Source organism: Chiloscyllium plagiosum, unplaced genomic scaffold (genome assembly GCF_037043375.1).
Source record: "Chiloscyllium plagiosum isolate Xiang-an unplaced genomic scaffold, Cpla_swu_hap1 HiC_scaffold_34, whole genome shotgun sequence".
NCBI lineage: Eukaryota > Metazoa > Chordata > Chondrichthyes > Orectolobiformes > Hemiscylliidae > Chiloscyllium > Chiloscyllium plagiosum.
This window is the reverse complement of record NW_028270172.1, coordinates 43,864,827-43,889,594: the sequence shown is the minus strand read 5'-3', so window position 1 is coordinate 43,889,594 and position 24,768 is coordinate 43,864,827. Positions and strand designations below refer to the sequence as shown.

Genomic DNA, 24,768 nt, shown 5'->3' with positions numbered 1-24,768 from the left:
AAGCAAATTAAAGAAAATAACGACTAAAATTGTGGTAATTTTCCTCAAGTAACTTTGAGCTAAATACTGAGTTGAGAAAGCCATCCAATATTTTGCACTAATACTGGGGTCTCTTTTTTTCATTTGTCATTGGCGTAATTTGTAACCGTACAAGTTTCAGATGCAACAGGAAATGGATAGGTTTATTTCTAATTAATCACAACATTCTCATCAGAAAATAATTTTGTTTTACTCCCTGCTGAAGACTCCAGTGAGGTGCTCATGTCTAAACACTCCCATCTAGTGGTTGGGTGGTTAAGCGGTTTTCACCTGTGTTCATCTTATTGAAATTAAGCAATTTTTATTCCCTCCGTATTGACGTTTTTAAAAAAAAATAACTTTTAGAAACACAACTAAAATTTACCTTTTAAGATAAACAATTTATAGAGAACTGTTTGAATAAAATAGTGATTCAAATCCAGTATTTTGGGATATTGTCTAATAGCACTGCAGTTTTCTTTAAACTAGGTTTATAATAAGTAGATTATCACAAAATGGAATATTTAATTTTCTACTTTAGCATACTTGCAGAAATTTAACATATTGAAAGAAAACCTTTTTTAAAAAATGAAAGATTCCCTATTTAACTTTTATGTGAATATATTGTTTACTTAACTTTCTCTAATTTTAATATATTCAATGAAAGAAGCAAAATAAAAGTTGAAATACAATAATTGCAGTGAAGAAGGATGAGATTTCTGCAACCATTACACACAAATGAATATAGCTTTATCAAATGGTAATAAAACCACATAGGACACACTCCATTTCTTTGAAAGAATGACGCCTCGGTTATGTTGCCTCCCTCTCTCCTGTGTATTAAAGTTTAATAACAAGCAGTCCCTTTTCAGTCTTTTGTAGTAGTTCTAACTGGTCTTTGGTGGATTTTGAATTAACTTGTATATTTGTATTATTGTTAGAACAATTTGCAAAAATATTTCAAAAACAACATTAATTGTTGTTATTTGTACAATTTTCACTTTCAGGCTTTCCTTCAAACTGTGTTTCCGTTCAGATAATTGAATTTTAAATAAGCATTTGGTTAAGGTGTTATGATTCAAAATTAAGATTTATGGGATTGGGTGCGTACATTTGAAGGGATTGAGGGTTGCTCAATGGACAGAAAACAGACGAGGAATAAAAAGGCCATTCTTGGGCTATCAGGCTGTAAGTAATAAAGCAATAGGATCAGTTCTTGAGCCACCTTTATTTACAATCTATATGAATTGACTTGGATGAATGTCGCATCCAAGTTTGCCGACAATGCAGTGCTGATAACGTCAGTAATGCGAAAGATATGAAGAGCTGGTGGGGAAGAGACTTGGGTTCTGTGAGCAAATAGAATATGGCAAAGTACAGTGGCTCTGGGTGGCATGGTGGCTTTGTGGTTAGCGCTGCTGCCTCACAGCACTAGGGACCTGGGTTAGATTCCATCCTCAGGCGCTTGTCTGCGTGGATTTTGCACATTCTCCCTGTGCCTCCGTGGGTTTCCTCCCAGAGACTAAAGAAGTGCAAGTTAGGTAGATTGACCAGATTAAACTGCCTGTAGTTTCCAAGGGTGTGTAATTTAAGTGGATTGCCCATGGGAAGTCCAGGGTTGCAGGGAGGGCATGAGTCTGGGTGGGATGCTCTTCAGAAGGTCACTGTGGACTTTTTGGGCCAGATGGCCTGTTTCCACGCTGTGGGGACTCTATGATAATAAAGTTATTCACTTTGTAAAAATTATGCCATTTAGGTTTCCTTACCTTAGTATATTTCTACCCTAGAAATTGTCATGAAGGTTCACTAGCCTGATGTTTGCAATGAGATACTTGTCCTAAGCAGAAAGATTAGACTTGTATTCACTAAAGTCTCAAACAGTGAGAAGAATTCAATTGCAACTTCTAAAATTCTTAAAGCATTTGACAAGGTACAGGCTGAGAAAATGTTTGCTTTTGCTGGCCAATCTAGAACACGTGATCATCATACAAAAAGGGATCAGAATAAGGGGGTTGACATAAGCAATTTCTTCACTTAAAATGCTGTAAATCTTTGGAATTCTCTACCTCAATGAACAGTGGTTGTTCAGTATATTCAGTAAATTGGTAATTTTTTTTTAAATACTGAGAGAATTCAGGACATAGGTCTAGTGAGAAATGGTGGAAATGCAGGCGTAATCTTTAATTGCAGAGCAGACTCATAGCATTAAATACTCCACTTCCTATTTCTTATGTTCACACATTCAACATGATAGGCTCTTGAAGAAGATAAATGCTTGCCTTATGCATTGACATTGATATTTTGAAGGACGGAAACCAAGTTGATAAATGAAAGAAACAAAACTCACATAAGCTTCAATTCCCGGAAAGCTGAAAACCAGGGCGGCAAAGACTTCCAAATTTAGTTTGGTTTCAGCAAGTCATGAGTGATGTAGATCAGTAAGAAATTCTATAGTATGGTCATCATCATTCATGAAACAGATTTCAACTTTTACAGCATTTGAACAATCTGCCAAATTAATGGCAAGCTGCCATTTGCAGAGCATTTCCAATCATTAGCAGTTAAGTACCATCACTGCAGGTTAGGTAATCATCCACACCCTGGCTGTATATAACAGTCTCATCTGAACACTATCTTTATTTATGCAAGAAAACATGACAAACGCAATTTAGTTGAATATGAAGAAATTTAAATCAATCAGTTGAAACGGAAAAGTTAGGAGGTAATTTGAGACATGGTTTTAAGATCAACAGATGTCAAAATTGATAATGGAAGCTGACAGAGACATTATAAGAGTTTCAGCAACAGTAGGAATGAGATGAGGATGGATAAGTATGATGTTGAGGTAGATAAAAACAAGTTTACTGATGAATATGATAGAAGCCTTATGACATGTGCTCAGACTGGGTGAGTAGCTGATTTGGTGACTAGGCCAAACAGAAACAGAAGTACTTGCCGTTAGCAATAATGACTTTGATCTTGCTAACATTTAGTTGGATAAAAAACAATGAGAAGAAACTGAAATGTATTATCAATTATTGGGGAAGGAAGAAAGTAGGCAGGCAACCTTTGAAATAGCAATTCAAGATCTTCTTAACACTGGGCTTTAGGTGACTTTAATAGGAAAGCTGGGAGACAAGAGGAGGGCTGTGCTGGGAAGAGGGAATTTGCTACTATCCAGAATAGTATTTGTACATGGAGAGCCAACAATGCTCATGATGGTCATGACCAGGCCATTAATACTCTGTGTGCTGCAGCATGCTGCAAACTGATATTTAAGAATTAACACCACAGGTATGAATGTTGTATCAGGAAGCACGGAGGCTGAGGCTATCAACAACCTGAAAGAAGAGTTGTTCAGCAGTTACTAGGAGGTAAACAGCAGCAGAGAGAAGGCTGTGACTGCAGTGGTGCCTTGATGTGCAATCAACCAGTTGTACAGGATGTTGTAGAGCATTTGGACATATGTTGAACTAAACAGTTGAGGAATTGTTTTGTGCAAAGCCTAAATGAGAAAAATAGGGAATAAATTTCAGTGAAATAAACATTGAGGACTTGGGGACACAATAGATATTAAGGTCTTCAGAGTAGCTGTGGCAGAGACGTACTGAAGGACATTCTTAAAGATGAAACATGCTGAAGGTATAAGTGATGGACTGAGAAGAGAAGTACAAAGAAGTTGTCTGGACTAGAAAAATGTTAAGCAAAGCAGCCTGTGATGACAATATACCATCAGTAATAAAATATTAGAATATCAAATATCTTAGATAAGTTATGTTTTAGTCATACTCACGATTATCAATGGATTAATTTATGATGATACTATGATCTCGATGAGTCTTACTTGCAAGCAAGATATTTGGAAAGAGGTGATGATTCAGTTTTTTAGGTAATAACAGAGAGGAAGAGGGAAAAGGGTTTTGGAGGAAAATTGAGCAAAAACACCAAAAGAGTAAATTAGATTGGATTTATATTGAAGGGCTGTTGGGTACATCACACAACTCCTAATGCGAGAGTAGAGAAAAATGATGAGTGTATCCAAAAAGGACTCAAACTTGAACTGAAAAGAGGAAGACTTGAATCTTAGTCATCAGCAGGAAAAGAAGTGAATCGGTAAGAGCCAGCTGTGATAAAGGGTGTTTGTTGTATATGTGGATATATTAACATGATTTTTAGAACTTATGGTTAGTTATTTTTGTGAAGGGTTTAAAGAGTAACTAGGTTAGATATTCTTTCCAGAGCAGTAACCTAATCCGGTATATATCAGAGAGCAGGGATCCCCTGTAATTTTAATGGAAAATAGTTTTTGTTGTGGTGATTTACAACAGGTAGGTAAATATTGAATATCATTCCTTTGTTGGGTTCAGAATAATCAGGGCTTGATTTTAGCTTAGGAAACTCAAATTGAGAGTTTTTGGAAACTTCACTGCAATCAGAAATATAGTTTTTCTCCCGGAAAGGAGTGTGGAACTGTTGATGAAATGCAGTTACCTCAGTAGAAAAGTTTTTAGTTTGTGAAGTTTTCAAACCAGACATGTTTGGTCAGACACCATCAGGTTATGAAAAATTGAGAAAGTCTAAGCTTTCAGTTTTGGGAGTATTCATGTGAGAAGATTTTCCCGTTCACAGGAGAAAACTGAGGAAAATTAGTTAAATCAAACTTACAGATTCAATATAAAAGAGTAGTTTATATGGATTTGAGTCTGTGTAACAGATAGTGTTGGGAAACAGGATAAGACTTTGCTGCACATTTTAAGAACACTCTGTTTTATTTATGTAACACACTTCTGCTGTTTAAGAAACTCAGCAGTGATTATGCTTCAGTAACTGACTAGGAGAAAGTGAGGACTGCAGATGCTGGAAATCAGAGTTGAGAGTAGTGCTGGAAAAGCACAGCAGGTTAGGCAGCATCTGAGGAGCTGGAGAATCGATGTTTTGGGCATAAGTCTTTACCACTGACTACCATCTTAACAAAAATGAAATAGACAAATGCATGATCTACAGAGCTAGATTTCATTCTGGTATCTGACTTGTTCAGTAGTATCAAAAACAGAAATTGCTGGAAAATCTCAGCAGGTCTGGCAGCATTTGTGGGGAGAAATGAGAGTTAATGCTTCAGGTCTAGTGAACACTTTTTCAGGACAATGACCTTTACTCTCTTCTGAGGAAGGGTCACTCAAATTGAAACATTAACTCCTTTTCTCTCCACAGATCCTGCCAGACCAGCTGAGATTTTCCAGCAATTTCTGTTTTTGTTTCTGATTTACAGCATCTGCTGTTCCATCATTTTGTTTTATTTTGTTCAGTAGTATCATCAGTGGGAATCGTAGCACAGTGGAAATTATGAGATGGAGAGATGGATGACACAGAAGGAAGATTCTTGTGTTTATTTGGAGTCACTAGACATTCCCATGGGCTCCAAGTGAATTGTGATGTTGTCACTATTAATTTATTGGCAAACATAACAGCTAATGTTTACAGAGCAAAATTAGACAAAAATGCAATAATTGACCCTGTGTTTTGATGGTTGTGGTTGAGTGAGGAATGTTGGTCAGGACAGGAAAGGATATGGATTTGGATTACTTGACCATATGTTCATTCATCCACTTATGTTGCAATAAAGGTGGTTGGGCTAGAAGAATGATGAGTCCATCCTGATTCTTAAAATCCCATCCCCATTCCTTTTGTCAGCTACTTGGGGCAGCATAAGATAACATACCTTCAGCTTACATCCACGTCTGGCTGCGTTGTTAGGCCTGGGAGTTTAGACACCCAACTATTTTTCATGGAATTAGGTGGCACTATGACTCAATGAATCTCAGTGGATTTATGAACCATAGGGGAATCCTTCATATGAAGGTAAGAAAAGTGTTGACGCAGTTTTAAAACTGTTGCCAACTCGTGTGTTATAAAATAATGGTGTATGTTAAATATGTTCCTCGTGAAGTGAATTTTGAGGGGCTTGGTTTAGAAATCCTGAGTGACCTTTAAATTGACCAGCATTCTAAAAATGGGAAAGTCTTCAAATGCATCAGAATACATCATCTGTTGGTAAAGTGCTATTCTGCGTTGAACAATGTTGTGATGATTCAGATTTTACTGTGTCAGTTGCACCCTGTGTTTTAATCACATCAGCCATTTGTCCAGCCTCTGGAGCAATACAGCAGGTGGCTATTTTCTCCACTGTTCACAAATTAGATTACATTACATTACATTACAGTGTGGAAACAGGCCCTTTGGCCCAACAAGTCCACACCGACCCGCCGAAGCGCAACCCACCCATACCCCTACATTTACCCCTTACCTAACACTATGGGCAATTTAGCATGGCGAATTCACCTGACCTGCACATCTTTGGACTGTGGGAGGAAACCAGAGCACCTGGAGGAAACTCACGCAGACACTGGGAGAACGTGCAAACTCCACACAGACAGTCGCCCGAGGCGGGAATTGAACCCGGGTCTCTGGCGCTGTGAGGCAACAGTGCTAACCACTGTGCCACCGTGCTGCCCACAAATGTTAATGTATTTATCACTGGAGGTTACATTGATATTGTTGTGCAGTGAGATTGATATGATTGCTCAGCTAAGCTTTCAACCACAGTAACAGGTTCACTTCAACAGGGCAGCTGTCAAAAAAAACGCAAGCAGTTGTGTTTTGAGTGACAGTTTGATGTATTTTAAGAGGTTTCTAAAAGGATGATTTTCTGCAGTTTTATGGCTATTTAATATATTTTGGGGATAGTTTGAGTGGATACATTTCATTGAGCTTCAGAAGTTTGTAAGAGGATTCCTTTCCAACATTATTATAGGGATCATAAGTTCTGACCTTTATGGAAATTGGATGAATTGCACATGGAGAATGAAGACCATAAAAAGGAATCTATAAACCAGCTGGTCTAGCAACTTTAATTGGAAAAAATGCAAGAACTGATTATTAAGGAAGTAGTAGCAGGATGTTTAGAAAATCATATAATTAGGCAGTCAACATAATTTTGTGAAAAGGAAATCATGTTTGATAATTATTAGAGTTCATTTAAGAATGTTAAGAAGTAGGGTGGCTAAAGGGAGACTAGTAGATCTAATGTACCTGGATTTCCAAAAAAAAAATTTGGTAAAGGTGCCCCATAAAAGGTTCCTAATGAAATAGGAGCTTATTGTGTTGAAGGTGCTGTATTAGCATAGATAGAGGATTGACAAATAAGAAACAAAATTGGAATAAATGTATCGCATTTCAACTTAAACTGTACCTGATAGGGTTCTGCTGTGATCAGTGCCAGAGGCTTAACTATATATGACGTATATCAATGATATTGATGAAGGACCTTACTCTGTTATAGTTAAATTTGCAATAGCTATTTATTCCAAAAACACTTCTTCAAAGCTGCTTTTGAATGTGCCATTTCCTAAATCTTCCCAATCCCCTCTTTATAGGTGCAAAACCCTGGTCTCTGATGAGCCAAGACCCTAGTCCCAGTCCTAATAGGAAGAGCCTCCCTTTGGAATAATTCCCATTTTAACCAGTTTTGGTGCCAATGACCCATAAAGCAACAGCCATCTCTCTCACCATTCTTTTGGCAAGAGAATTAACCTGCTAATTTCTTTATCCCTCTGCCAATTCATGCATGGCAAAAGTATCAATCCAGAGATTATTACTTAGAACATAGAATATTACAGCACAGTATAGGCCCTTCGGCCCTTGATATTGCACCATCCAGTGACCAATCTATAACCTATCTAACTTACATTACCATCCATATATTTATCCAATGACTATTTAAATTCCCTTAATTTTGGCGAGTCCACTACTGTTGCAGGCAGGGTATTCCACGCCATTAGTACTTTCTGAGTAAAGAACCTATCTCTGATATCTGTCCTGTATCTATCACCCCTCAGTTTAAAGCTATGTCCCCTCATGCTAGCCATCACCATCCGAGGAAAAAAAAGCTCTCGCTCTCCACCCTATCTAATCCTCTGATCATCTTGTATGCCTCTCAAGTCACCTCTCAACCTTATTCTCTTTAACAAAAGCAGTCTCAAGTCCCTCAACCTTTCCTCATAAGACCTTCCCTCCATAACAAGCAACATACTGGTAAATCTCCTCTGCACCCTTTCCATCGCTGCCACATCCTTCCTACAATGCGGTGACCAGAACTCTATGCAATACCCCAAGTGCGGCTGCCCCAGAGCTTTGTACAGCTGCAACATGGACCTCATGGCTGCAAAACTCAATCCTTCTACCAATAAAAGCTAACACACCATACACCTTCTTAACAACCCTATCAACCTGAGTGGCAACTTTCAGGGATCTATGCAAATGGCACAGAAACGTCTCTGCTTATCCACACTACCAAGACCCTTACCATTAGCTCAGTACTCTCTATTCCTGTTGCTCCTTCCAAAGTGAATCACCTCACTTTTCCTCATTAAACTCCATTTGCCACCTCTCAGCCCAGCTGTGCACCTTATGTATGTCTCTCTATAATCTGCAACATCCTTCCACACTGTCCACAACATCACCGACTTTAGTGTATTCCGCAAATTTACTAACCCATCCTTCTACGCTCTCATCCAGGCTATTAGTAAAAATGGCAAACTACAATGGCCTCAAAACAGATCCTTATGGTATACCACTAGTAACTGAACTCCAGGATGAACATTTCCCATCAACCACCACCCTCTGTCTTCTTTCAGCGAGCCAATTTCCAATGCAAACCGCTAAATCATCCTCAATCCTATGCCTCCTACTGCGGGGAACATTATCAAAGGCTTTACTGAAATCCATATACCCACATCAACTGCTTTTACCCTGTTTGATCACCTTCTCAAAGAACTCAATAAAGTTTGTGAGGCATGACCTACCCTTCACAAAACCGTGCTGACTATCCCTAATCAAATTATTCCTTTCTTAGATGATGATAAATCCTATCTCTTATAACCTATCTACAACTGAAGTAAGACTCACTGGCCTATAATTTCCAGGGTTGTCGCTACTCCCCTTCTTGAACAAGGGGACATTTGCTATCATCCAGTTTTCTGCTACTATTCTTGTAGACCATGATGACATAAGGATCAAAGCTAAAGGCTCGGCAATCTCCACCTGGTTTCCCAGAGAATCCTAGGATAAATCCCATCCGGCCCAGGGGGCTTACCTATTTTCACGCTTTCCAGAATTGCTAACAATTGGGCGGCACGGTTGCACAGTGGTTAGCACTGCTGCTTCACAGCGCCAGAGACCCGGGTTCAATTCCCGCCTCAGGCGACTGTATGCACTTTCTCCCCGGGTTTGCTCCCGTTTCCTCCCACAGTCCAAAAATGTGCAGGTTAGGTGAATTGGCCAGGCTAAATTGCCCGTAGTGTTAGGTGAAGGGGTAAATATAGGGGAATGGGTCTGGGTGGGTTGCGCTTTGGCGGGTCGGTGTGGACCTTTTGGGCCGAAGGGCCTGTTTCCATACTGTAAGTAATCTAATCTAAAAACCTCCTCCTTCTGAATCTCAGTCCTGAATAATCTAATAGCCTGTATCTCAGTATTCTCCTCAACAACATTGTTTTTTTCCTGTGTGAATATTGATGAAAAATATTCCACACACAACTTCCCATTACTGTCCTTGACTGGCCCTAATCTTGCCCTTGCCATTCTTTTATTTCTGACATTCCTTTAGTTACATTTGGGTTTCCCTTGATCCTGTCTGCCAAAGACTTTTCATGTTCCCTCCTGGCTCTTCTTAGCTCTCTCTTTAGGTCTTTCCTGGCTAACTTGTGACTCTCAAGTGCCCGAACTGAGCTTTCACTTCTTATCTTTACATCAGCCTCCTTTTTCCTCTTGACAAGAGATTCAACTACTTTAGTAAACTACAGTTCCCTTGCTCGACCACTTCCTCCCTGCCTGACGGTACATACTTTTCAAGGACCTGCAATAGCTGTTCCTTGAACAAGCTCCACATTTAAATTGTGCCCTTCTCTTGCAGTTTCCTTCCTCATCCTAGGCATCCTAAATCTTGCCTTATTGCATCATAATTGCCTTTCTCCCAGCTATAACTCTTGCCCTGTGGTGTATACCTATCCCTTTCCATTGCTAAAGTAAACTTAACCGAATTGTGGTAACTATCACCAAAGTGCTCACCTATCTCCAAATCTAGCACTTGGCCTGGTTCATTACCCAGTGCCAAATCCAATGTGGCCTCCCCTCTTGTTGGCTTGTCTACATACTGTGTCAGGAAACCCTTCTGCACACATTGGACAAAAACTGACCCATCTAAAATACTCAAACTATAACGTTTCCAGTCAATATTTGGAAAGTTAAAGTCCCTCATAACAACTACCCTGTTACTTTCACTCCAAAACCATCTTTGCAATCCTTTCCTCTACATCTCTGGAACTAATTGGATGCCTATGTGACCTCTCCATTCCTGTTTCTAACCTCAGTCCATACTATCTCTGTAGACGAGTCCTCATTAAATATCCTTTCTGCCACCGTAATACTGTCCTCGATTAACAGTGCCACACTTCCCCCTCTTTTACCATCTTCTCTGTTCTTACTGAAACATCTAAACCCTGGAACCTGCAGCAATCATTCCCGTCTCTGCTCTATCCATGGCTCTGAAATTGCCACAACATCGAAGTCCCAGGTACCAACCCATACTGCATGTTCACCCACCTTATTCCAGATGCTCCTGGCATTGAAGTAGACATACTTCAAACTACCTTCCTGCTTGCTGGTACACTCCTACGACCTTGAAACCTAATTTCTGACCTCACTACTCTCAACCTCCTGAACACTTTAGGTTCCCACCCCCCTGCTGAATTAGTTTAAACCCTCCCAAAGAGCATTAGCAAATCTCCCCCACCCCCACCCTCAGGATATCGGTACCCCTCAGGTTCAGGTGTTAGACCACCCCATTTGTAGAGATCCCACCTACTCCAAAATGACCCCCAGTTAGCCAGGTATCTGTATCCCTCCCTCCTGCGCCATCCCTGTAGTCACGTGTTCAACTGCTCTCTCTCCCTATTCCTCATCTCGCTAGCACGTGGCACGGGCAACAAACCAGAGACAAAAACTCCCACACTAGCTCCCTGAATTTCTGTCTCAAATCCCCATCCCTTTTCCTAACTATGTCATTGGTGCCTATGTGGACCACGAATTGGAGCTGCTCCCCTTTCCATTGCGGATCCCGAAAACACGATCCAAGACATCACGAACCCTGACACTGGGAGGCAACACACCAACCGTGAGTCTCTCTCATTCCCACAGAACCTCCTGTCTGTCCCCTAACTAAGGAGTCCCCAATGATTAATGCTCTACTCCTTTCCCCCTCTCCCTTCTGAACAACAGGGACGGACTCTGTGCCAGAGACCTGTACCCCATGGCATACCCCTGGCAAGCCGCCTGCCCTGACAGTATCCAAAATGGTATACTTGTTGTTGAGGGCATCGGCCACAGGGGATCCCTGCACTGACTGCTTCTCACCCCTTCTAACAGTCACCCAACTACCTGCATTTCTAGGAGTAACCACCTCCCTGTAGCTTTTATCTATAACTGTCTCTGCCTCCCGAATGATCCTGAATTCATCCAGTTCCAACTCAAGTTCCCTAACACGCCCTTCAAAGAGCTGGAGTTGGGTGCTCTTCCTGCAGGTGTACTCAGCTGGAGTACTAATGGTATCCCTCACCTCAAACATCCCACAGGAGGAACGTGGCACTGCTTGCACTGCCATCCCTGCTAATGTCCCATACTAAGAAACGAAAGAGAAAAGAAAGCTTACCTGATTTTGCTCTGCTGGTGTAAGGTTACAGGAAGTCAGTGGGTGGGAGGCCCTACTTTTAACTTGCTTACTTTTAACTTTAATCTCATTAATAATGTTATTAATGTTTCTTTCATGCACCATGAAAAGATAATCCTCACCATTCTCCTATGACTTCAAAGGTGTTCTCCAGTTGCAAGGAGATGTCTTTATGCAGGCAGCATAACCTGAATAATCATGACAACCACCCGACGAAGAAGCGTCGCTCCGAAAGCTAGTGCTTCCAATTAAACCTGTTGGACTATAACCTGGTGTTGTGTGATTTTTAATTTTGTAACCTGAATAGAACTGACTATACAGTTCTTTATCACTACCACATTCCTTTTCAGTCCTCCCACCTGAACGGTTTTCTGAACTATGGTATTATGGTCATTTAAGTCCATTTACAGGAGTCCCCCACTATCTGAAAGTAGAGCGTTCCTATGAAACAGTTTGTAAGCCAAAATGGCATTATGCAAAGAAGCAATTACTATTAATTTATACGGGAAAAATGTTTGAGCATTCTCAGACCCAAAAAATAACTTACCAAATCATACCAAATAACACAAAAAACCTAAACTAACATTAACATACAGTTAAGGCAGTTGGAGGTTGGGGTGGTGGGAGGTACAGGATACCTAAGGACACATCTTGCTAATGGATGCACTAAATAAATCGAGATAAAGCACAGGTGCTCACAGGCACAGTTCAAAGTTATGACGGCTTGATGCTGAGTGTAGTTCCCGGGGAAGACTCTTGGTGGTGCTGCTCTCACTGCGCACGCTTTTTCTTAAAGGCAGTACAGTGGCTTAGTGGTTAGCACTGCTGCCACACAGCACCAGGGACCTGGGTTCAATTCCCGCCTCGGGCGACTGTCTGTGTGGAGTTTGCACATTCTCCCTGTGACTGCATGGGTTTCCTCCAGGTGCTCCGGTTTCCTCCCACAGTCCAAAGATCTGCAACTTAGATGAATTGGCCATGCTAAATTGCCATAGTGTTAGGTGCATTAGTCAGAGGTAAATAAAGGGTAGGGAAATGGGTCTGGTTGGGTTACTCTTCGGAGGGTTGGGATGGACTTATTGGGCCGAAGGGCCTGTTTCCCTACTGTAGGGAATCTATTCTCATAAAAGCAAAAATCCTCTAAAGTAGTTCTTTCAGAAAAACGAGTTGGCATAAAGCAAACGTTTGAAAAGTGGAGGATACCTGTACCTTGTAGTTCTTTTCTCATCACAGATAGCAAGCATCTTGTAGCTGTTTGTCAAAATCAAGCACCACAGTTCCCCAGTGGTATTATCGCTAACATATTAATCCAGGCAGTGTTCAGGAGACCCAGGTTTGAAACCCTCCTTGGCAGATGGAGTTTGAATTCAGTAAAACTCTGGAATGAAGATTCTGGTTTGCCAGTGTCCCTTGGGGAAGGAAATTGCTGCCCTGGTCTGGCCTACATGTGACTTCAGATCCATGTAGCTGGCTCTTAACTGACCTGGAATGGTCAATAAATGCCTGTCTAACCAGCGAGCTCCACATCCTGTGAATGAATAAAAGAAATTGCATCTTGGATCATCAAACTTCACTGATAGGAGAAAGTGAGGACTGCAAATGCTGGAGATCAGAGCTGAAAATGTGTTGCTGAAAAAGCGCAGCAGGTCAGGCAGCATCCAAGGAGCAGGAAAATTGACGTTTCGAGCATGAGCCCTTCTTCACTGATAGGCAATTACACTCACTTGTAGCTAACTGTTAACTGGCTCTAAAGTTTTACTTCACTTTTAAAATGTTCTCCGTTGCCAATATTTGCCTCTTTGTGCACTTGGTCAGATTTATTTTCTATCTATGAAAAATAAAACACTAGGGAAATAAAACACCATAAAGTTGTTTTCATGTTAGTTATTATTATAGTAAATTCTGTTCTTTTGTGCAGAAATGGAATTTGACCTGGATAGGGCCCTGGAGGAGATCCCAGTCCATTTTGACGACTCAACCCCTGCTTCAAGTATTTACAGCAAGCAAGAACGGTCATCACGGCCCAGCAGTATGATGACTGAACTACCCTCAGAAGAGGTAAAGAAACTGGAGCATTACACAAAATCTCGACCCAAGAGGAACAAGAAGTTACCAGCAAGCAAGACAGCTGTAAGTCTTTTGTGTTCAATGGATCAAAACTCATTCTGTTGAATTTTGTATTCATTTAAGACCACTGATTAATTGTGCCCAATATCAGCACAGTGCAACTCTTCTTCTGTGGTCATTAATAGCAGTGTATATTATCAGGGCAGTAGTTGTTAGCTGAAAAGTAGTTTCATGGTGGAATGACATTCTCTGTACAGAATGAGGCTCTCTGTAGACTTCAGTGGTAACAGTATTCAAAAAGAATGGCTTCAAAGTAGCAAAAGCATTTGGAATGTTAATTGCAGGAAATATATCTTAATCAGTAGTTACTTTTTAGATCTTTAAAGGTTTCTATTTTTATGAGATGTTTATTTGAGATTTTAGTGTCTGCTGACCTTGAGAGACAAAAGATAGAAGGAACTCCTCATCCACGTCAGTGTTTATTTAGTGAGACCATTAATTACTTGCAGGTTAGTTAATGACTGATTTTGGTTGCTATGATTCTACAAATACTTGGTACTTTCTATAATTGTTTTAAATTGCAAAAAGCTCCAGGGTGTAGCGTGCTTAGTGTCAAAGGATTTTTTTGTTGACTTCAGAGCACCTGTACAACCCCAGTTGCTCTCAAACGCTAATAGACAGTCCCCTTGGATTCCAGCATAACTTAAAATGCAAAGAAGCCATACAATGCAGCCAAACTGTTGGAAGGCAAACATGGAGGGTAAGTAATGGCTTTTGGCAAAAAAGCCATGTTCAGACTGAAGTTCTCCTTCTGAGACTGTAAAAAAAACAAGAAGATGAGATAGCTGCACTTCAGTAAGTAAGGATTCACTGAGGCATGTCAACTACTGCAATTGCAATCTCAGAGTAGGACAAGAATTGCAAAGCCAGACTTTCTTTCTCCAGTAACTAATCATACCTGCATTTCAAAGCCTATACCTCTAACTGAGAAACAGTTTACTTTGTGTCATGATTAATACCATCTCCCATGAAAATAAATAGTTCTGGTTGTCTGAACTTTCCTCATCCATCCTTTCTTATGATCTGTCAAATCATATAGGTTATGATTGATGCGACAAGAACTATCATCTGCTGCTGACCATAATTTCAGTGAATGACTACCAGTTATATAAGTTAATACTGTAATGCCTTGGGGATGTCATGATATTTTTATAGTCACCTTAGAAGTTAATTCTTGAGTCAACCTATTCTTATTATCAACCATGTACAATTGTGAGGTTCATATTTCAAAAGCAAATGTCTTCCGAGACGTCCTTCCTAGATTTGGGCTCCTTTTGGTCCTCACTTCTCTGTGTGGGTTCAACAGACCAGTAAAATTGTTTGATTAATTGCCATTAACATAATCCTGTGTGACTGTCCTTTTGTCTACATATCTAAAGCTTCACTCTGCACAGCTTAGTATGTTACCTGGTTAAGGTGAATTGCTTTGTTTTCTGTCAGTCCAAATTTTCTTTTTCCACCTTTGGTCAAAAGGTTAGCCTGTGGTTCAGAACCAAAGTGTATATACAGTGGATTTGGCAAGATAATCCGATAGATTGACCATGATCATCCATGCCTAAAGATTGATGTGAATTTTTGAAAAGGTCTATCCCAGATATTGTTCTTTCCCCTCATTCTCACCTTCCACTAGAATGCAGAAGTTTAATTTGTGCACAGCAACTGAACTATAGTCCAAAAGTGAGTGGAGACGTATCAAATACCCGCAATAGGTAATCAGCATTTAGTTTTATTCTTATTTGTTTTTTTTGTAATAGGTGGTCATCTCTTGCAAATGATTAAACTTGCACATTGTCGAACAATGGACCCATGTTATTCTTTGTATGTCTTTTAAGACTTGGTAGTTAGTCTATGGTGGTCTCCCATTTAGCAACTTTGGCCAAAATCTGGCAAAACATGCACTTCGAACAGTAGCTGAGTTTGTAGACAATGACCTTGAACCTTGTGAATCACAGGCTGAAGTTTTACAACTTGATTTGCATAAACTGTTCTGGGAAAAAGATGCCTTGCATAGATTCCAGCATCTGCAGTAATTTGTTCCTACCTTCTATAAGGTAAATATTTCTGGACTAAAATTAAAGCAATGAATTTCTTTGTCAGCTTTCCACAGATTCGCAGGAGGGTGAACAGAATGGCCTTATGAGTAGAATTGATGAGGGGGTGGATGAATTTTTCACCAAGAAGGTAACACGAATGGAGTCAAAGTAAGTTTTTATATTTTAGTGACATGACTTCATGTGATACCATTAAGTGTTGAAAGTTAAGGATTAAAACACAAATTGAATTAAATAAATTGGCATACTTTTAATTCTTGATGGTATGATTATAAATTTTACATCTAATTGAAGCAGTTATGAATCATTCAGCTGTAATGAACAATCTTAGATTGAACAATTGTGAGACTTCTATGTCTTTACGTGATGTGCAGAGTCTCTCCGACATTTGCTGATCTTTCATTCAAAATTTCTAGCCATGCCTGAACTTGTGAAAACTCATATCACACAACACTCATTTTGACATTAAATGTTACACTGATAGTTGTTAACACTGATCCAGGCAGGAAAGTTTTCATGTTTCCCTTTTCATGTATTGGCCCTACAAATAATTGACTTCGGCCCAAGCTGAATGACGTCCTTCCTCAAACTATTAAGAAAAAAAATGCCAAACCTCTTTTTCCAAATTCCTCAGAGCATTTCGAAAACAGATTTGAATTGAACCTCTGCTTTTACCAATGATTTGCCAAATAGCGGTTGTCATAATCCCTGCTGATGGCATGCTTATCAAGTTAGATTCCAGAGTGAATTTCATGGTTTGATAGGAAACTTGGCTGCCATGTTGGTCACTCGTTGAATAAAGTCACATATTTCAATAAAAGAACACAAGGTCACAAGAACACAAGAATACAAAAGAAAAGTTAAGTTGGTACAAATATTTGTGGCATTTTGAAAGAGTTTATCATTATCAGGTTCAATCCTTTCTCCCAATGTTATCTTTTACGGTCAGTCATACCCAGTGAAATATCACTCAAATCTTCATTCATTAATTTCTTACTCAACTGGGTAAGTTTGCAAGCATTTCCTTTTAGTCATTTTCTGCACCTTTACCGAATGTGAGGCTCTCTATCTTTCTTTGAGATACACAGACAAGCTATCACAATAACTTTTCTTTGACTTTGACAACTTTAAGGCTGCTAAAACTGTTTAAGATTTATTTCCAGCTCTATCCTGAGAAATTCTACAAACTAAACCCTTCCCATCTGCAGTAATGGAACATTTCTTCTAGATGATGCAACCTGCTTGTAGGCTCTGGCCATCTCTTTTTCTATATGCTATAGAAGCAAGTCAACAGTAAGCAATAGTTGGCTCACAATGTATCTTGTTGAGTCTTTTAGCTTAAGTCGTGTGGTTTCTTAGACTGTCTTTGGTTCACTGTTCCAAATTACTTTCTGATCCTTCTTTGAAAAGAAACTGATCAAATCTTCACAGTATTGAAAACCAAAACCCCTTTAACTTAACTGTGGAATCCAATTTCATGAATAATACTAACGTATTTTTTTTTAATCACATGACACTTGTATTTCCAGTGAAAGATTCCTCAAATTGCAGGACAGGTGCTTTTGCAAATGATCAGAGCTCTGGTTTTGCTATCAAGTGCCAGCAATAATAACAGACATGTGAACTTGTCCTTGACAATTCTAGTTATCAGACTATTTAATCACATGTACTGTTTGTTGATCTTAGTTGTCTTTCATTTCATGACAATAGCTGCAGTAAATTTGAGTAAGATCTGATTATGTAAATTTGCTTTCCTTTGGTCAGGATTCAGCGAGCATTTTTATAAGACACCCTTTAGAATTCCACTATAAGTACAGGGGAATGCACCATATGTCTGCTCATTGCGATGGTTTCTACAATTAATACAAATCAGAATGAAAATGTAAGGTAGTTATTTGAATTCATATTACAGTGCAAGTCATCAAATTGGCTAGAAATATCAACTGGTAAACCCCTTGATTCTCAAAAATGCTGTTGTCCAGTGTTTTATGAATACTGATTCATAAATTTAGAATAAAATAAGCCAGTATTTCATTTTCCTATAAACTTACATTTTTTTAAAACATCATTTAAGTGTAATCTTGAAGAATTTAAAATACATATATTCTGTAACTTCTGAGCATATTTCATTGACTCACAAATCAATCAAAGTGACCGATGTAGATTTTGCAAGTAAGTCAAAAACAAAAAATGAAGTTGCTGACAAAGCTCAACAGGTCTGGCAGCAGCTGTGAAGACTTGGTTTTGAAAAGTTAACATTTCTGTTATGGTGACCCTTCCTCAGAAGAGATTTTATAAGTACAGAGGAACCTCGATTATCCAAAAGACCAAGGCAGGGAGTATTTTGTTCAGATAATCAGATGTTCAGATAATTGTTCAGATAACGCAGTTTAGCCAAGCATCGGGACTTTGCGATCTTGTCCTGATAATCCAAAAATCTGATAATTGCATGCCGGATATTAGAGGTTCCTCTGTACTTGGGAATAGGAGAGTGGTTTGGCTTTCTCTCTAAGTTATAAAACACAAAATCTGTTGATTAACAGAGTGAGTAGCAGTTCTGCTTTTAGTTCTCTAACCAGTGGCTAGAAGCTAGCAAATGCAGACAGGTTGACATTATGTCTTAACTCTCCTAGGACTACTTAGAGTCAGAGATGTACCGCATGGAAACAGACCCTTCGTTCCAACCCATCCATGCTGACCAGATATCCCAACCCAATCAAGTCCCACCTGCCAGCACCCGACCCATATCCCTCCTATTCATATACCCATCCAAATGCCTCTTAAATGTTGCAATTGTACCAGCCTCCACCACTTCCTCTGGCAGCTCATTCCATACATGTACCACCCTCTGCTTGAAAAGGTTGCCCCTTAGGTCTCTTTTATATCTTTCCCCTCTCATCCTAAACCTATGTCCTCTAGTTCTGGACTCCCCGACACCAGGGAAAAGACTTTGCCTATTTATCCTATCCATGCCCCTCATAATTTTGTAAACCTCTATAACGTCACCCCTCAGCCTCCGATGCTCCAGGGAAAACAGCCCCAGCCTGTTCAGCCTCTCCCTGTAGTTCAAATAAGACCATAAGACATAGGAGTGGAAGTAAGGCCATTCGGCCCATCAAGTCCACTCCGCCATTCAATCATTGCTGATGGGCATTTCAACTCCACTTACCCGCATTCTCCCCGTAGCCCTTAATTCCTTGTGACATCAAGAATTTATCAATTTCTGCCTTGAAGACATTTAGCGTCCCAGCCTCCACTGCACTCTATGGCAATGAATTCCACAGGCCCACCACTCTCTGGCTGAGGAAATGTCTCCGCATTTCTGTTCTGAACTTACCCCCTCTAATTCTAATGCTGTGTCCACGGGTCCTAGTCTCCTCGCCTAACGGAAACAATTTCCTAGCGTCCACCCTTTCCAAGCCATGTATTATCGTGTAAGTTTCTATTAGATCTCCCCTTAATCTTCTAAACTCCAATGACTACAATCCCAGGATCCTCAGCCTTTCCTCGTATGTTAGACCTACCATTCCAGAGATCATCCATGTGAATCTCCGCTGGACACGCTCCAGTGCCAGTATGTCCTTCCTGAGGTGTGGGGACCAAAACTGGACACAGTACTCCAAATGGGGCCTAACCAGAGCTGTATAAAGTCTCAGTAGCACAACAGTGCTTTTATATTCCAACCCTCTTGAGAAAATTGACAACATTGCATTCGCTTTCTTAATCACGGACTCAACCTGCATGTTTACCTTTAGAGAATCCTCAACTAGCACTCCCAGATCCCTCTGTACTTTGGCTTTACGAATTTTCTCACCGTTTAGAAAGTAATCCATGCTTCTATTCTTTTTCCCAAAGTGCAAGACCTCGCATTTGCTCACATTCAATTCCATCAACCATTTCCTGGACCACTCCTCCAAACTGTCTAGATCCTTCTGCAGCCTCCCCACTTCCTCAGTACTACCTGCTTGTCCACCTAACTTTGTATCATCGGCAAACTTCGCTAGAATGCCCCCAGTCCCTTCATCCAGATCATTAATATATAATGTGAACAGCTGCGGCCCCAACACTGAACCCTGCAGGACACCGCTTGTCACTGGCTGCCATTCCGAAAAAGAACCTTTTATCCCAACTCTCTGCCTCCTGTCAGACAGCCAATCCTCAATCCATACCAGCAGCTCACCTCGAACACCATGGGCCCTCACCTTGCTCAGCAGCCTCCCATGTGGCACCTTATCAAAGGCCTTTTGGAAGTCTAGGTAGACCACATCCACTGGGTTTCCCCGGTCTAACCTACTTGTCACCTCTTCAAAGAACTCCAATAGGTTTGTCAGGCACGACCTCCCCTTACTAAATCCATGTTGACTTGTTCTAATCCGACCCTGCTCTTCCAAGAATTTAGAAACTTCATCCTTAATGATGGATTCTAGAATTTTACCAACAACCGAGGTTAGGCTAATTGGCCTATAATTTTCCATCTTTTGCCTTGATCCTTTCTTGAACAAGGGGGTTACAACAGCAATCTTCCAATCATCTGGGACTTTCCCTGACTCCAGTGACTTTTGAAAGATCTCAACCAACGCCTCCACTATTTCCTCAGCCACCTCCCTCAGAACTCTAGGATGTAACCCATCAGGGCCAGGAGATTTGTCAATTTTAAGACCTTTTAGCTATTCTAGCACTTTCTCTTTTGTAATGGCAACCATACTCAACTCAGCCCCCTAACTCCCTTTAATTGTTGGGATATTACTCATGTCTTCCACTGTGAAGACTGACGCAAAGTACTTATTAAGTTCTCCAGCTATTTCCTTATCTCCCATCACGAGGCTTCCAGCATCAGTTTGAAGTAGCCTGTCGCTTGTTTCTTATGTATTGAAAGAAACTTTTACTATCATTTCTAATATTACTGGCTAGCCTACCTTCATATTTGATCCTCTCCTTCCTTATTTCTCTCTTTGTTATCCTCTGTTTGTTTTTGTAGCCTTCCCAATCTTCTGATTTCCCAGTGCTCTTGGCCACTTTATAGGCTCTCTCTTTTTCTTTGATAGATTTCCTGACTTCCTTTGTCAGCCACGGCTGTCTAAGCCCTCCCCGGATAATCTTTCTCTTCTTGGGGATGAACCTCTGTACAGTGTCCTCAATTTTACCCAGAAACTCCTGCCATTTTTGCTCTACTGTCTTCCCTGCTAGGCTCTGCTTCCAGTCAGTTCCTCTCTCATGCCCTCATAGTTACCTTTATTTAACTGTAACACCATTACATCCGATTTTGCCTTCTCTCTTTCAAACTGCAGACTGAACTCTACCATATTATGATCGCTGCTTCCTAAGTGTTCCCTTACTTTAAGATTTTTTATAAAGTCTGGTTCATTACATAGCACTAGGTCCAGAATAGCCTGCTCCCTTGTGGGCTCCATGACAAGCTGTTCCAAAAAGCCATCCTGTAAGCATTCCATGAATTCCCTTTCTTTAGATCCACTGGCAACATTATTTACCCAGTCCACCTGCATATTGAAGTCTCCCATGATCACTGTGACCTTGCCTTTCTGACATGCCTTCTCTATTTCCCGGTACATGTTGCGCCCGTGGTCCTGACCACTATTAGGAGATCTGTACATAACTCCCATTATGGTTTTTTTGCCTTTGTGGTTCCTCAATTCCACCCACACAGACTCCACATCATCCGACTCTGTCATTCAGCACCATAGATTTAACTTTGTTCTTAACTAACAAGGCAACCCCGCTCCCTCTGCCCACCTCACTGTCTTTTCGATAAGTTGAAAACCCTTGGATGTTTAACTGCCAGTCCTGACCACGCTGTAACCACGTCTCTGTGATGCCTACCACATCATAATCATTCACGATGATCTGTGCCATTAGTTCGTCTGCTTTGTTATGAATGCTAAGAGCATTCAGGTAAAGTGCCTTAATGTTAACTTTCTTATCATTAGAGACATTGGAAGTCATAAGATGTCCTAAGTTATCCTTCCTTTTTGCTGCATTCCCAGTCTGTCTCAAGTTTAAATCTGCCTGCACATATGCTATCTTTCCATTTAACTCTATACTCCCTATCGCTTTCACTTTCCCTTCCCCCCCAACTCAGAAGTTTAAAGTCCTACTGACCACCCTATTTATCCTCTTCGCTAGAACATTGGTACCTGATCGGTTCAGGTGGAGACCGTCCCAACGGTACAGATCCCCCCCGGTTCCAAAACTGATGCCAATGCCCCATGAAGTGGAATCCCTCTTTCCCACACCAATCCCTTAGCCACGTGTTTACTTCCCTAATTTTCTTATCCCTATGCCAATTGGCACGTGGCTCGGGCAGTAATCTGGAGATTATGACCCTTGAGGACCTGTACTTCAATTTCCTTCCTAGTGCTCGATAATCCCCAAACAGGTCCTCCACCCTAGCTTTGCCTATGTTGTTAGTCCCAACGTGGACCACAACAACTGGATCCTCCCCCTCCCGCTCCAATATCCTTTCAAGCCGGTCAGAGATGTCTCGCACCCTGGCACCGGGTAGGCAACACACCATGCGAGACTCCCAATCCGGCTTGCATGGGATACTATCTGTCCCCCTAATTATAGAGTCCCTTATAACAACTACTTGTCTCCAACCCTGGCAACATCCTTGTAAATCTTTTCTGAACCCTTTCAAGTTTCACAACATCTTTCCGATAGGAAGGAGACCAGAATTGCACGCAATATTCCAACAGTGGCCTAACCAATGTCCTGTACAGCTGCAACATGACCTCCCAACTCCTGTACTCAATACTCTGACCAATAAAGGAAAGCATACCAAACGCCTTCTTCACTATCCTATCTACCTGCGACTCCGCTTTCAAGGAGCTATGAACCTGCACTCCAAGGTCTCTTTGTTCAGCAACACTTCCTAGGACCTTACCATTTAGTGTATAAGTCCTGCTAAGATTTGCTTTCCCAAAATGCAGCACCTCACATTTATCTGAATTAAACTCCATCTGCCACTTGTCAGCCCATTGGCCCAGCTGGTCCAGATCCTGTTGGGCCTCAAGAAAGAAACTTTGTGGAGTGCCTCAGAGATGGATTCTTAGAGCAGCTGGTGCTGGAGCTGACCAGGGAGAAGGCAATTCTGGATCTGGTATTGAGTAACGAACCAGAATTGGTCAGAGTCCTCGAAGTGAAGGAGCCATTGGGAAATAGTGACCATAATACAATAAGCTTCAATCTGCAATTTGAGAGGGAGAGGGTACAGTCGGAAGTGACAGTACTTCTGTTGAATAAAGGGAACTATGGAGCTATGAGGGAGGAGCTGGCCAAAGTTCAATGGTGCAATACCTTAGCAGGGATGACCGTGGAGGAACAATGGCGGATATTTCTGTGTATAATGCAGAAGTTGCAGGATCAGTTCATTCCTAAAAGGAAGAAAGATCCCAGGAGGAGGCATGGGCGGCCGTGGCTGACGAGGGAAGTAAAGAAACATATAAAGTTAAAAGAGAAAAAGTATAACATAGCTAAGATAAGTGGGAAAACTGAGGACTGGGAAGCTTTTAAAGAGCAACAGAGGATTACTAAGAAGGAAATACGCAGAGGAAAAATGAGGTACGAAGGTAAACTGGCCAAGAATATTAAGGAGGATAGTAAAAGCTTTTTTAGGTATGTGCAAGGCAAAAAAATGGTTAGGACAAAAATTGGGCTCTTGAAAACAGAAACGGGAATATATTACTAGGAACAAAGAAATGGCAGAGGAATTAAATGGGTACTTCAGATCTGTGTTCACTGGGGAAGACACAAGCAATCTCCCTGAGGTAACAGTGGCTGGAGGACCTGAACTGAAGGGAATTTATATTTGCCAGGATTTGGTGTTGGAGAGACTGTTAGGTCTGAAGGTTGATAAGTCTCCGGGGCCTGATGGTCTGCATCCCAGGGTACTGAAGGAGGTGGCTCGAGAAATCGTGGATGCGTTGGTGATTATTTTCCAGAGTTCAATAGGTTCGGGGTCGGCTCCTGAGGATTGGAGGATGGCTAATGTTATACCACTTTTTAAGAAAGGTGGGCGAGAGAAAGCAGGAAATTATAGACCAGTTAGTCTGACCTCAGTGGTGGGAAAGATGCTGGAGTCTATTATAAAGGATGAAATTACTGCACATCTGGATAGTAGTAACAGGATAGGACAGAGTCAGCATGGATTTATGAAGGGGAAATCATGCTTGACTAATCTTCTTGAATTTTTTGAGGATGTAACTATGAAGTTGGACGAGGGAAATCCAGTAGATGTAGTATATCTGGACTTTCAGAAAGCTTTTGATAAAGTCCCACACAGGAGGTTAGTGAGTAAAAATAGGGCGCTTGGTATTGGGGGCAAAGTACTAGATTGGATTGAAAATTGGTTGGCTAATAGGAAACAAAGTCATGATAATGGCTCCATTTCGGAATGGCAGGCAGTGACCAGTGGGGTACCGCAGGGGTCCGTGCTGGGACCGCAGCTTTTTACAATATATGTTAATGATATAGAAGATGGTATCAGCAATAACATTAGCAAATTTGCTGATGATACAAAGCTGGGTGGCAGGGTGAAATGTGATGAGGATGTTAGGAGATTACAGGGTGACCTGGACAAGTTAGGTGAGTGGGCAGATGCATGGCAGATGCAGTTTAATGTGGATAATGTATGGTTATCCACTTTGGTAGCAAGAACAGAAAGGCAGACTACTACCTCAATGGAATCAATTTAGGTAAAGGGGCAGTACAGAGAGATCTGGGTGTTCTTGTACACCAGTCAATGAAGGCAAGCATGCAGGTACAGCAGGTAGTGAA

General features: G+C 40.9%; 1 protein-coding gene across 8 annotated transcripts in view; it reads left to right on the top strand.

Moving 5' to 3' along the window:
* LOC122564345 (F-actin-uncapping protein LRRC16A-like) overlaps positions 1 to 24,768 on the top strand; it is a 472,988-nt gene that overhangs the window by 406,754 nt on the left and 41,466 nt on the right. For all 8 annotated transcript variants that reach the window (XM_087978643.1, XM_087978642.1, XM_087978641.1 and 5 more), the window contains 2 exons: positions 13,716 to 13,927; positions 16,022 to 16,125. In XM_087978643.1, the coding sequence (XP_087834769.1) occupies positions 13,716 to 13,927; positions 16,022 to 16,125 (316 nt within the window). The remainder of the gene's footprint in view (positions 1 to 13,715; positions 13,928 to 16,021; positions 16,126 to 24,768) is intronic.